At 43.3% G+C, this 13495-nt stretch overlaps 1 protein-coding gene across 13 annotated transcripts in view; it reads left to right on the top strand.

Moving 5' to 3' along the window:
* Nucleotides 1–1103: 1103 nt before the first annotated feature.
* Nucleotides 1104–13495, top strand: part of POGZ (pogo transposable element derived with ZNF domain) — a 39460-nt gene continuing 27068 nt past the window's right edge. For 8 of the 13 annotated variants that reach the window (XM_041126296.1, XM_041126291.1, XM_041126293.1 and 5 more), the window contains exons 1-2: nt 1104–1509; nt 12767–12891. In XM_041126296.1, the coding sequence (XP_040982230.1) occupies nt 12768–12891 (124 nt within the window). In that variant the 5' untranslated portion in view covers nt 1104–1509; nt 12767. Of the gene's footprint in view, nt 1510–3497; nt 3654–3710; nt 3731–12766; nt 12892–13495 lie in introns of those variants that run through there. The other 5 variants (XM_030024463.2, XM_030024466.2, XM_030024460.2 and 2 more) reach the window with 4 other exon arrangements.

The raw sequence follows: 13495 nt of genomic DNA, 5'->3' as shown, positions 1-13495 counted from the left end.
ACTTTATGGCAATTTAATCCTCAGCCTCCCCCTTGAAGCCATCCCCGAGGGATGAAACCTGTGCCAACTTCCAATTATGAGTCTCACAGAAGGGACACAAAATGTAGAGATAAGGAATAGTTACATTAAAGAGGCCTCTAAGGATTTTTGGACCTTGGAAGACTTTTTCATCGTTAAATGTACCTTCTGATTGTTTGGAGACACAGCCATCAAAACACGTTTTGAGTCTCACTGGCTATTGAACACATTAATCTTTACGGACGATGGGTTTCAGTCCCATAACCACATCAGCATCCTTACCTTCCCCAAGAAAACTAAAGGCTACTAAGGCAAAGGTGGCAGGCTTGGCTCTTGACAACACTGCTAGCTAGCCACTAAAATAATCTTGCGGTTAAAGACACCAAGACCTAACTACAACGTCTGTAATGTAATTATCCCTAGACCTAGAGATGGTGGCATTGAGTCCTCACCATCCTACCACCCTATGGCGCCTGGTGAGTCCAAGACGCAATGAACGCTCCCAAATTCCAGAGGTGCAGGTAAGGCCGAACAAGCCAAAGACAACACCTGCTACAACTGGGCGATTTTGGCTGGAGACCACCTCTGCCAAGGCCAACCACCTCCTAACAGCCAGGAGGGCCAGACTCCTCTCCAGCAGCAGCTCCCCCCCTGCCAGCCCTCAGGGGCCTGTCAGGCAGGCCAAGTTCCCCTGCGGGACAGTCCTGACAGGAGGCGAGTGGGAAGCGCGAGGAGATGGTGGTGAGGCGCCAGGGGCCTCGACAAAGCGCTAGGCCTCGAGCAGGGCCCGGCCTCGGGTCCCCCTCCCGCGGCCTCCCCCCGAGGCCGGGGGCCCCTCAGCCAGCCCGCCCCCCCCCCGGGGCGGCCGCGGAGGGGGAGGGCGGTGGGGGTGGTGAGGCGGGAGCCAACCCACCCTACACCATTTGTGCTTCGGCGAAACTTCGTCAGGGCCAGGGTATAGGCTGCGCCGGCCTCCCGGTGACGTCACCGCGCCGCGCGCCAATCCCCGCACCGTTCCGCGGCCCAGAAGGAAATGACGTCACCGTATCCCTCCGCCGGCCAGGTCCCCTTTTTTTGTGTGTGTGTGTGTATGTGTGTGTGTGTGTCTGCGGGCGCCTCGCGCGTGTATCAGCCCGCCGGGCGCTCTTTTCCCCCCCCCCCCTTTTTTTTTTCCCCTCTCTTCTGGGGGGGGGGGGTTGGGGGGGGGAAGGGGAGACACACGCAAAGCAGGGAGCCGCCCCCCGCGAGAACGTACAGAGGGAGAGCAGAATCAAGAGATAATTCCTCTTCTTCCTCCTCCTCCTCCTCCTCAGCATCACGCTCGGGGTTCCGGGGGGGGGGGGGGGCTCATGCCACCTGCCCTCCCCTGCCGGTCGCCTCGCCGGGAGAGCGGCGGAGTGCGGGGGGGGCGCGCGCGCGGGGCCCTTTAAGAGCGCGCGGCCGCGGCTGAGGCGGCGGCGGTGGGAGAGCGAGGCGGCGCCGGCGAGGAAGGTGAGGTGCTGCGAGCCCGTTATGTGGGGGGCGGCGGTGGTAGGGGGGGTGGGGGGTGCGCGAGGAGGAGGAGGAGGGGGGGTGCGCGCCGTGCGCGGGTGGTGGTTGGTGACCGTTGGAACCGGTTCGAACCGCCCGGGTCTGGGGGAGAAGGAGAGCGGGGGGGGGGGGGGGGGGGCGGCCGGGCCAGAGCGCGCCGTACACAAAAGCAGCAGCAGCAGCGGCGGCGGCGGCGGGAGGAGGGAGGGAGGGCTTGGGGCTGCCGAGGCGGGGGACGGGGAGGAGCCGCCGCGGCGGCTCCCGCTGGGCGGCGGAATGCCGCCCGGCCGCCGCTCGCTCGCCCGGGCTCTGAGGGGAGGCGGAGGGATCCTCGCACCCCCCCACCTCCGCTGGCGTTGGGGGGGAGCGGGCGGTGCAGCGGCAGCTCCCTCCGCTCCCACACACCCTCCACCCCCCACCCCCCCGCCAGGGACGCCGGACAAAACATCCCGGCGCCGAGCGGGGCCTCCCCCGCCAGTCGCGGGGTCGCCGTCCCCCGGGGGAGGGGACGGCCGCATCCTCCCCGTCTTACCTCCCCCTCCTCCTTTTCCCATGGCTGGTGCTGGGTGGGCGGCCATGTTGGGCACGGGGATTATTTTTCTCTCTCTTTCTTAGCCGCCACAATAAACTGAGGGTCGGTTTTACTTTACTTCTCTGGAGAAATGTCCTTTCTGCCCCTTTTTGAGGGAAGTTAACAGTGGGGGGAGGCTCTGCCTACCCCTTCGGAGGGTGAGAGCCCCCCTTGGCCTGCACCTTTTCCACCTTCGCAGAGTGGTTCCCCCTCTCCGTTGCCACCTTGTCTGAGGCTGAGGGGAGCTGGGCTTGCCAGCTTACACCTCTCCTCAGCGGCTTCTCTCAGGCAGTGGGGTCTGCTTGCCCTGCCACTTGCTTCTTCTCCCTTTGGTGTCATTCTCTGGTGACAAGAGAGTACTCGCCACCTCAGCGCTGGGCTCCCTGCCCATGGCCCCAGCGGAAGGGGCTCTTCCCAAGCACATCTGAGTAGGTGTAGAGGGGAAACTGTTGTTTTTATTTGTTTCCCTGAGCTTGCAGGCCCTCTCCGTATGCTTCCTTGCCTGCCCTGTCCTCTTACACGGACAAGAAATCTTGGGTCACTCGCTGCCCTTGGCCAGTGCTTTCTGCCTGGTAAGCAGTGTGCCTCGACATACCTGCTCGCCTGCCCCGTTGCTGGGTCAGAAATTCAGTTTAGCAGGTTTTCCTGGAGAAGGATTGGGATCACTGAAAGACTTTATGCAGAATACCCCAAGGCTGATTCTTCTGGCTACAGATATTAAAAATTAGATGTTTATTATCAAGATGTTTGCCCGGCCCTTACTGTGGTCCTGCTCTTCTGAGTACCTGGGGAATCCAGGCTGCTGCATTCGGGCATCCTCGCTCTCTGCTTCTTCCCCTTGGCTGGGATGCGACATAAAGCATGTGTGGAGATGGGGAGGCATGAATCCTGCTGCCCAACACCCTTGCAGAAAACACACAACACATGACAACACACACAGCTTTATTTTTATTAACTTGCCAGCAGTTGCAGCTGTCACCAAGACATACCAAATGGGGCAGGAGTGAGTGATCGGAAGTGGAGGTAGAGGATGGGGGGAATCTGTTGCTTCTTTTAGGAAACACTTTGCAAGGATATATGAATTATGCATCTTCCCTGCTCTGGTTCTCAGTGTATACTGTCTTATAGCTTCAGGTTGATGCAGTTGTTAATTTTTATCCTTGAACATGAAGTCAGGCTTACTGCATGCACATCTTTTTTTCAATTGTATCATTATTAGCATTCATAAGGCTGTCCTACAGGGTTACCCACCCAGAGAGCTTGCTCTCTGTTGCCACTTTAAGCTCTGTCTGGGTGCGGGGTTCTGCAGACGTTGCTTGCAGTTGGTCTTGTTTGTGGGTATATACGGTTACGTTGTTTATGTGCCCCATCCCCACAGCTGCTTAGATACTGTCAAAGAACCTCCAACTGTCTTCGTGTGAGTAGACCTGCATCCACATCGACATGAGTGGAGTGCTCCATACTGTCTCCTCACAAAAGAGCCTGTTGCAGAAGCATAGCTCCAGACAAGCTCTTGGACTCTAAAAGCCTCAAGGTAGTCCCATGCTCACAAAATACGCCAAAAAATCAGAAAGCGGTTTGTTTTCATCACTCTGCAGTTCAAACTTTAAGGTAGATAACAATCATTATAATTGAGCGTATAATAATACATTTTAATTAGTAGGCATCACACACTTCAAAGCCTTTAATAAAACATATAGGATTTTAAATGATAGCATTCATAAGAAATGTAATATGCCTTTTGAAATTATTTCAGTACCCAGCAAAGTCGAGTCAACCACATCAGTCAACAAAACGTAAATTTACCTTGGCCTGAAGGATGTAACTCGTGAACTCTGGCATTCAACTTGCACGGTGCCTTTCACCTCCCCTCTTCTTTCGGAGGTGTTGCTCATGATGAATAGCCACATAAACAGTAATGAAAACATCATCCAATATGTATTTTCATCACTTAGATTATATCTGTTTTAGGTTGTGCCAGTTAGTCATTAAAAGCCACTGAAGAGTATTACCTTTTTTTCAGGGCAAGGATTGCAGCATGTCTTGACAGCAGAAACCTTTATCATAGGATTCATTTGCATTTAATGTAACCTCGTCGGATTTCTAGGTTCTTAAAAAGTTAAGATATGTTCCTTGCCGTTAAGTACACATTATCGAAAGTAAGTGAGAAAATAAGTAACAAGACAGCAATTCTGCTGAGGCTGCATGTTCACCAGGGGAAGACATAATGGAGAGAAGAAATGGCCATTCAGAAGGAGAACTTGGACAAGAGAAGTTGATTTATGCATTAATTTCTGTCCTAAAGCGTGCATTGAATCATCCCCTCAAGCTTATTTGTCGGTCTCTTAAAGACAGACCCTCAATCTTGTATTTTAGTTGGTTTTGTTTTTTTTTTCTGGACTGTCAGGAGGGGAGGAGGCTGTTTTACAGCAAGTGGTGAAGAAAATTTAAGGGTCCATTGATTCTTAATATGTATTTTTTGCAAGTATTTGGGTATTGATAGCATTACAACCATACTGCAGTTAAATCTACAATGGCAAATCTGGACTGGCATAAAAACTGACAAACCTTTGGCAAGAACAGTGAAGAAAGTTTATACACTTGGCGCTAAAAATGTAATCTTCTGGAACGTAGTTTGTGCACAACCTACCTCTATGTTTCGTTGCAGGGTAGAGCAGCTGCATTCCCTCATTTCAGTGGAGTCAGTAGGATGCTGTTTGCTCTGGGTGTATTTCCTCCTTCACCATAAGCCTGGTTGCCAGCCCACAGTGTCTTCTTTCTGGGAGCTGTTGCAGTGATTCCCTCTGCAGATACATTGCAGGGACTTACTCTTTGTTCTGGGGCTTCTTTGTGCCAGCTTTGTCCCAAACTGCTGTGCTGCCAGGTGTAATATTGGTGAATAAGGTGGAAGCTCTGTGCGAGAACTTGCAGGAGTCACCTTTGTGCTAAAACCTGTTAGTCATAGACTTTTGGAAGATGCAAAGCCCATCCTTAAAGTTCATAAGCTATTTCCTCATCATTTCCTCAGCTGTCATTCAGTCCTTCATCACTACTAGTCAACTGTGACTGTGGGTTCCTCATGGGAGTCAGCTGGGACTTTTTTCTTTAAAAAAGAAAAAAATACTAGCATGTAAATGCTATGTGCTGATACTTGGATTGATTTTCACTGCGTATTAGCTTGGGTTTTTATATTGTAAATTCACATGAAGATGCATATTCTCCTTTGAAAATGGGAATAAAGCTTTAAATTAGGATTTGTGAAGGCTTGATGTTATCTTTTAGGGTTAGGATATCTGTTAGTTAAAATTACTTACCTTGCTACCTGTTTTGTCATGGTCAGAGTGTACATGTATTTGCATCTGGAGTTCCTGCCTGTCTAGAGAAAGGCAATACAAGCAGCCCAAGTGTAGGCCAGGGAGTGAGAGGTAGGAGTGGAGGTTCCTGGGTCCCTCACTGCTCTCTCAAAACTTCCCACGTTTGATCCGAGCAAGGCTGATGAATTCCTTCTGCTTTTCCGTCAGCGAAGTACATGGCTATATTCGTACCTCTGTAGGTAGCATTGTGTTGGAGGGGTGATGCTGTGAAATTCTGGGTAGTAGTCTCTGTCCCTCTGGGATAGTAGTCTCTATCCCTCCTCTTTGTCCCATCTTCAAACAAAATTCAGCTTTTTGCTTTACCATGTCACCTGTATCATGGAGTACGTATTTATTTCTGACCTGCTAGTATGTCCTTAAGTCTGATAGTGTTGCAGATGATTACACCCAGTAGGCAGAAATTGGGCCACCAGCAGTGCCCTGACAAGTACTGATTTATTTATACTTTTTTTTAATTAAAAGCCTTAGAAAGCAAAGCTTATATAGCAAGAGTAGTGCAGCCCATCATGTGAATTTTGAAGAACACTGTGAACAAGTCATTAATTTGAAGTCCTTTTTAAAAAGAAGTGTGTGTATAGACAGCATATGTATGTCATAACTTATTTGCTTTGTGTCACATAATATCAAGCTGTGAATGAAACTGTAAATATATAACCACACATCTTTTAGAGATCACTTCAATGAGACACAGCTGCCTTATTCTGCAGCTGTCATGTAAAACCCGCTATCCACAGGTGCTTTAGGTAATAGAAAACACTTGGGACCTGATTCTATCTGCTTGCATCACTAAGTTAGTGGAATTACTGAGTTAAAACTTGCATTGTGGTAGCCAAGTCCTTTGTTTGCCACCTCATTTAGGTGGAGAAACTGGCCTAAGTGTTTATTTTGTTTATTGAGATGTTTTTGAAGATTGAAAGTGCCAGTGATCTTTTAAACCAGAGTACAATGTTTTGTCCTTTCTACCTGTTCAGTCATTTTTCTCTTGAGAAAAAAATGAGAGTCTGTAGGGATTATAGCTGATATCTTTCTAACTAGGTGAAAGTGGTTCATTGATAAATAAATGCAATTGGATCTTGGATTCCAAATTTCAGTTGAAATTACAAGGGAGACTTTTTTTTTCTTTCTTTTTTTTTTTTTTTTTTTTTTCTCAGTGAGGCATAGGAGAAAAGAAAGAGATTTCTTCTCTTCTCATGACAGGGTAATCTGTCTAATGGTATGCAAATAAAACATCTTCATTGTTGGATTTCCCCTGGTAATGGTGTTCACATTGATCAGAGAATGTAATCAGGTGGCTGGCCTTTTAATACAAGAGTTTAATGGCTGTTGGCTTTCTTCCCCTGTATGGCAACAATGAGTATGAACCACATCAGCTGACAAAAAATAAAGGGTCTATATCTTGCACAGTTGTGCCAGTTATTTGTGTGAGGCTAACATACATTGGCTCTTTCCCTGAAGGTCATCTCCCATTTTCCAACTAAAGGGGAGAGAAAATACCTTTCAGTCTGAAAGGCTTTATTTCTTGCAGTGTGTCTAGAACACTTTGTAATTTTTTTTTGTAAATTTTTTTGGCATCCGTATTTTCAACCAAGCATCTGCCAACTATGTGCTGAAAAGCTAAATGTAGTGTATTTATCATTGGGATTAATCATTTTATTGAGCAAAGGCTTCTTACATACAAAAATATTCAAGATCAAAGCTTTGAAAAACAAAGCTGTTACATTATAGAAGAGAGGAGACATTTTCTTAGTTCAGTTGATATGAACAGATGAAATACTATGCGCATAATGTAAGTTAGTGTCAAAAGAAGCTTGTAACTACAGTCTCTTCAGCATTTTGTCTTTGCATCTTTTGAATAATTATGAGGTGCTGAATAATATTTTTTACAACATGTGCAAAGACTTCCTCTGTAGTTCTAACTTCCTGGGCAGACATATGTGCATGCTTTAATTAATAGAGCAGGTTATTTATCCTCTTTATAGACTGCCCATCACTATAGCATTAAGGCACTGTTACTTGTCTGGTGTGGAGTAATATGATTCCAGACAAATAGTTAGTGTTGTGAGCGTCACCGGTTTTGCCAGCGAAGAGAAGCTTTGTCCTAGAAGCTTCACAGAGGATTTTTTTCTAGATGTTTCTGTGAAAGATGAATGTTGAAAATCATAAATACGTAGTTATTGATCAGTTGTAATGTCTATCCGTTCAAGATCTTAGTGTATATCTTGTATGAGATTTTGCTTGTTTTTACTAAAATCTTCTAATTATAAAAAAAGTTTATGTTAACAGGCAGAGAAAATAATATTTAAGGCTCTTTGATTCTTGCTTTCCCCTGCTAAGCAGATCTCTAGCATAAACCTGTACTTCAGAGCTTCATTTCTTGGAATCTATTTTCTTACCATTTGTCATTCAGAAATGACTTTTTTTTTTTTTTTTTTTTTTAACAGAACCGGGGGAAGTTTATGGTCAATGATGTGAACAAGGGCTGGGCATCTTGAGTTCTATTTCTGACTAAACCACTCACTGCTAGTAGAATCTTTGGCAAGTCACTTAATTTCACTGAACTCCATTTCCCACCTTTGAGATAAGGTTAATAAAATTTTTTACACGCTGCAGGTTTTATGTAAATGAAGAAGCTAGTAATGTCTTTGAAGCATGCAGGTAATGGGTGCTATGGAGAATGTGAGCTTTTTCATGCTTAATGTAATACACTTGGTTAATTGTATATTAGGATTATTACAGTGCTCTTTGATTATTTTTTTTTTAATATACTAGTGTAACTTTATTTGACAAGTAAGAGACTTGATTATTTTTTTTTAATCAGTTGGCTACTTTTTCTCGATTACAAGAAATTGCACTAAGACTAGTTTTAGGCATATGTTTCTGTGAGAAGTTCGATGGACACATTTAAACAACTATGGCTTTATACAGTATTTATGAGCAGGAATTTGGATGTATTAAGTTGGGTTAATTTGGTTTATGTGCTACATTTATTAGTAATGTTTTGTGTATTCAGCAAGATGAAAAGAGGTAACTGTTATAGGAGTATTTAATTGCTTCCTATAGCGAAAGCCTCAGTGTCAACAACTGAAGTATACTTGCTGTTTTGTAGTAGTGCAAAAATACCTGGTAATACATGTTTAGTTCATGAATTACACAATACTGTAGAAAAATGGAGCCTCAGATGTCTCCAGCAAGACAGTTAATCCACCTTGCCTCCCTTATAGTGTATGTATATATACCTTCTCTTACAGATCTGCCTGTTCCCAGGGGCATCTAGAACTGGAAGTTTCATGAGTTCCCCAGGCAGCCTGTTGCAGTGCTTCATCTTTATTCCTAGAAGCCTTTTTGGTGTCTTAAGCTGGAGTCTTCTGTTCTTCAATTTGAGCCCTTCATTTCTTTCTTCCCATCACAGATGCAGAGGACAGACTGCTTCTTTCCACTTCGCAGTAGCCTTTTACCTATCTAAAGATTATTGTGCTTCAGTAATCTTTGCTATAGATTGAACAACTCCAGGTCATTCCATCTTTTCTTGAAGATCACATTTTCCAGCTCTCTTCTGGGCTCTCTAGTTGGTTTACATCTATCATTATGCTCCAGGCAGTGTTACAGCATGCAAAGTGCAACCATGTCATTTTGCATGAGGAACCATTAAATGTCTCTTTGCTTACTGATAACTTGCTAGTGGATCCACTGGTCGACTTGGCAAGCCTGAGCTGTTGCTGGGTTTTTCTCACCTCAAAACGCATGCTGGGAAGGTGTGATAAGAGTGAGGAGAAAACAGCTATGGAGATGTGCTTCCATTTCTGGACAGAATACCAGAACAGAGCGCTTAGGGGACAGCTGGAAGAGGCAAGGTCATTTAAAGTTCCTGAAAGAGTGCTTTTTAGGTTAAAAGTCAGCTGAGAAGGACTTGAAACAGTGAGAAGAGAAATGATCTCTTGTTCTACCTGCATTCAGAGAAACAGGATTCTTTATACTTCCCTTGTAAAGTCACAATGCTAGGTAATACTTCTCTACCAACAGTTTTTCCTGAGAGCTGAACAAGCCCACGAGCACCCTCAATTTGAGTAATCTACTTTGGTCCCCCTAAAAGAGGTAGTCTTGGTAGGAGTAAGTTATTTGTGACTTTGGCATTGGACTTTGGGGGCTTTTATTTTCTTTTAAAGGCCTTCATAAAGGGCAAATCCAATTTCACAGAGATCAAAAGTGAAATTATACAGAAATGTTTTCATTTACTGTATTATTTAAGATTCTGCGCTGTAAATAGACAGAATTGTGAGGCATTGGGATAGCTATATTAAATATTTCAAGTTGGCAGTATGTGTGAATAGGCATAAACCAGTTTAGGTAAAAGTGCTGATGCTCTGTGTCATCGTAGAAGTGGTGGCAGGACTAGTCGTTCAGGGTGGTATGCAAGATAAGACGAATTACTTTTTTATCGATATGAATGTTGAGGAAGTGGGGAACAACAGAATATCAGCTACTGAACATGAGTGGTGCGATGGGCTTCCTTTAAGTATCATTCTTTATGTTATTCTTAAAATGAATATTACTGTGCTTCAAAAGCATAATTGGGAAGTGAGAATTATTTGTATTAGTATAACCAAGCATAAAACTAAAATGAGTATTTCTTGTTGTTGCATGATGGTGTTTCACTAACATTGCAATTTAAGCTCTGGGAATCCTTTTTAGACAAATACAACAGATAAATGAGAGTCTGAGAGGCTGTCTTTGTATCTAGAGGAAAACAGTGGTATGTGTTGTTTCAAAAAAAAATGCTGGCAACTTGAATTTGGCAAACATGAACAAGTTTTTAGGATTTTGGTCTTTTGGGTTTCTTGGGGTTTTTTTGTGGGTGGGTTTTTTGGGGTGGTTTTGGGGTTTTTTTGAGGCTTACCTGGTTAAGACAGTTACTTTGGATCAGCATTTGTTGAAATTTTGTTTCAGCTTCATGTTGTATTGCACGGAATTCCTGATGCTCAGGTGTTTTTACAGCTGGTGTGGCACAACACAAGTAAAAATTAAAGATTGCATTTGCACAAGGTGGTTGCACCCACAGTCTTAGCAGCCACTCCTGTAAATCCTAGCTTTAGACTGATTTACAAACTGAAGTTTATAACAGGTTCAGCATTTGTTCAGCCAGAATTATGACTGTGTTAGCATAAGAAGGGTAGACATAGCTTAATGATACAAGATTTATAATCTAATTGCTCTGTGGTTACTTAATCCAGCTTATATTTTTAAAGCTATGTCTCTTCTAGTTTTTCAATAGTGAGCTAATAAACGTTCCTCTGTGTTTAAGCCTTCTGGTCAGCACGGTTTTCTGTGGCTGTTGAAATCACAGATTGTCTGCACATGAGTTGGATTATTTTCTTGCTTGTCCCCTATTATAAGCTGTTTATTTTGGCCAGTTTCTCAGAACATTTCTCTTCAGATTTTTATGGCTGTCAAATGGTAGTAGAGATGACAAAATGCAATCATAACAGTCTCTCTTGCCACCAAAATGTAATCAAGAAGAGCAAAATCCCTTCTAGATATCTTGATTCCCGTTCACTTACAGGAGTGAACTGCCACTTGTTCTGCTCACCAGCCTTTCTGGTGGTTGATAGTAGAGGGAAAGGATCGATTCTTTTTTACTATAATCCAGGTGGGAAATTAGGAAATTCAGGGGGTTTTTGTGTCCTATTTCCTATAATAATCCTTATTTCCTTTTGAAAATGCAACTGAGCTTCTAGAATGAGTCATATTGGTTAAAGACTCCTAAATGTATTATTAAGGAGAATTAAAATTTTGCATAAGCATCATTTATAAGTGAAGTTTAGAAACAGCCAAATCCTGAAACAATGCAAAACTAGGTCTGGGAGAAAGCTCCTTTTAGCAGCTTGGCTGAATGGCTTGTAAGTTGCCAAAGTGTGATTGGATGCGTGTGTCTATTGATTAGATCTCAGTAATAGTAGTGCAAATCAGCTTTTTGGAGACCTTTGGTGGTAACTCTACCACCTTCTGAGAAGAGATGTCCTCTAGGATGCTTGAGACTGTTGCTAATTGTGAATCATCTTGTTTTTAATTCTGGCTTGATGGTCTGAATGTTTAATTGAACTCTAAATACATACAGATTTATACATCATTGAAGTCTAGATTAGATGCCAATGCAGGAGAAAATACTTGACTTTCACTGTAGGCAGATTCATAGAAACTTGTGTTCTGTGTGCAGTGGTGCTCAGAAAATCAAACAAAGGGGGAAGATATGTAAATAGTGGAGCAGAAAGTAGCACTGTGAATTATAATGTTATAACATCGCTATATCTGTAGTGATACACCCCCTGCTTATGTAATTGCCTTTGTTTCTGTTTCCCTGTCTCACAAGGACATAGCCAAAATAGAAGTTTTAGAGATTGGTGACAAGGAGAGAGACTTATCCATGAGGAGACACAAAACAGGCTGAAATTGTCAGTTGTGTCTTTTCTCTAAATAAACATGGTAATGGTTATACCCAGTAACGAGTAATGCAGAAAAGGTAAATTGGGTGCTTTACTCCAGAGATCAAGAGAACATTCGTTTGAGTTGAAAGACAATAACTATGGATCTAATTGCAGAAAATCCCTTTACTCTTTTTGTCTTTGAACTAGTTCATAATTGTCTGTCATATTCCCTGCTACAAGGAAGATCAGTAGGAGCTGGGGCTGTGGGAGTGTGCAAGGGTTTGGGTACAGGTGGGTTTGATTGGGGGGGTTGGCTGAGGTTAGCTGAGGACTGTTGACCCGTTTGTGCATGCATTTTTTACTCATTTAAACTTGGATATTCAATCTCTGTCATGTGTTGGCAGTAATGCTAGAATATTCAAAACTATGAACAGAACAAAAAACCATGATTCTTCCTTCTTTCAGTCACAGTTACTCATTTATTTAAAGGTGCTGGGTTTTGGGGTGGTGACTTCTGATTTCAAAGCTGGTAGGTTGGATTTCTTGTGCAGGAGAGGCAAAACCACTGCAGTTTTAAGTCAAAACCAAGAGTTTCCAGCACCAACTTCACAGATTTATCCAAAAAGGAAATGCAGCCTATTAAAGTAGGATGTGGAGTCAGCTCTGTAATTGGAGAAATAAGTAAGAACCTAAAAATATGCAACTCAATTTTTTTTTTTTCTCCCTTTGGAATACTGAGAAATAAAAACATTGTTCATATTCGTGGCATTAGAATTTTTCTTATAATGAATGGCTTTCACTGCCTGACAAAACATAGTTTTCCAATAAAGGTTTCTCTTCTTTTTCCTTTGCAGGATGGCGGACACAGACCTTTTTATGGAATGTGAGGAGGAGGAGCTGGAACCATGGCAGAAAATCAGTGATGTTATTGAAGATTCTGTTGTTGAGGATTATAATTCAGTTGATAAAACTGCCACAGGTAACTAACTGTTTTAGTCTAGAATTATTCCCATTATTGGTGTTAAAATTGAAAGGGAAATGGCAGTGATTGGTTACATCCTATCCAGTAAGTATTCTTATTTGACAGCTAAAAAAACCTGTTAATGAGTAATGTAACGAATTTCAATTTCTCTAGTTGTGAACAGAGCTTCTGAGTGCTGGGTAGAGCTTACATGATGGTGGTGCTACGCAAGGCCAGGCGTCCTGTGAATAAGTAGTTTAGGAGGCAGGAAACAGCTTTTTTTCTCTGTGCAAGAGTAAGATTTTTGTGGGTGTTGGAAAGGGTGGCCTGTTTGAAAAATAAGAAGGAAACTTTGGCTAAGTTATTCATGTTCTACAACCAAAGTAGCAGTTTCTTAAAAGTAGAGAATTGATAATTTACATAGAAAATGATGCTTTTTCTTTTACAAAGTGCTTTAGTATGTATCAGCATTAATTGGTGACTAACTTTTGATCCTTCTAGCAGTTTTGAAACGAGTGTGGAAGTCAGGTATTTGATTGGTGAGTTTTATTTCCTGTGACTTAACTTACGTAGTCAAAGTAGCGAGATTAAAACTAGTCTATTATTACTTATTTAACCCATG

The sequence above is a fragment of the Aquila chrysaetos genome, chromosome 9 (genome assembly GCF_900496995.4).
Source record: "Aquila chrysaetos chrysaetos chromosome 9, bAquChr1.4, whole genome shotgun sequence".
Taxonomy (NCBI): Eukaryota; Metazoa; Chordata; class Aves; order Accipitriformes; family Accipitridae; genus Aquila; species Aquila chrysaetos.
This window is presented reverse-complemented; position numbering and strand designations above follow the sequence as displayed.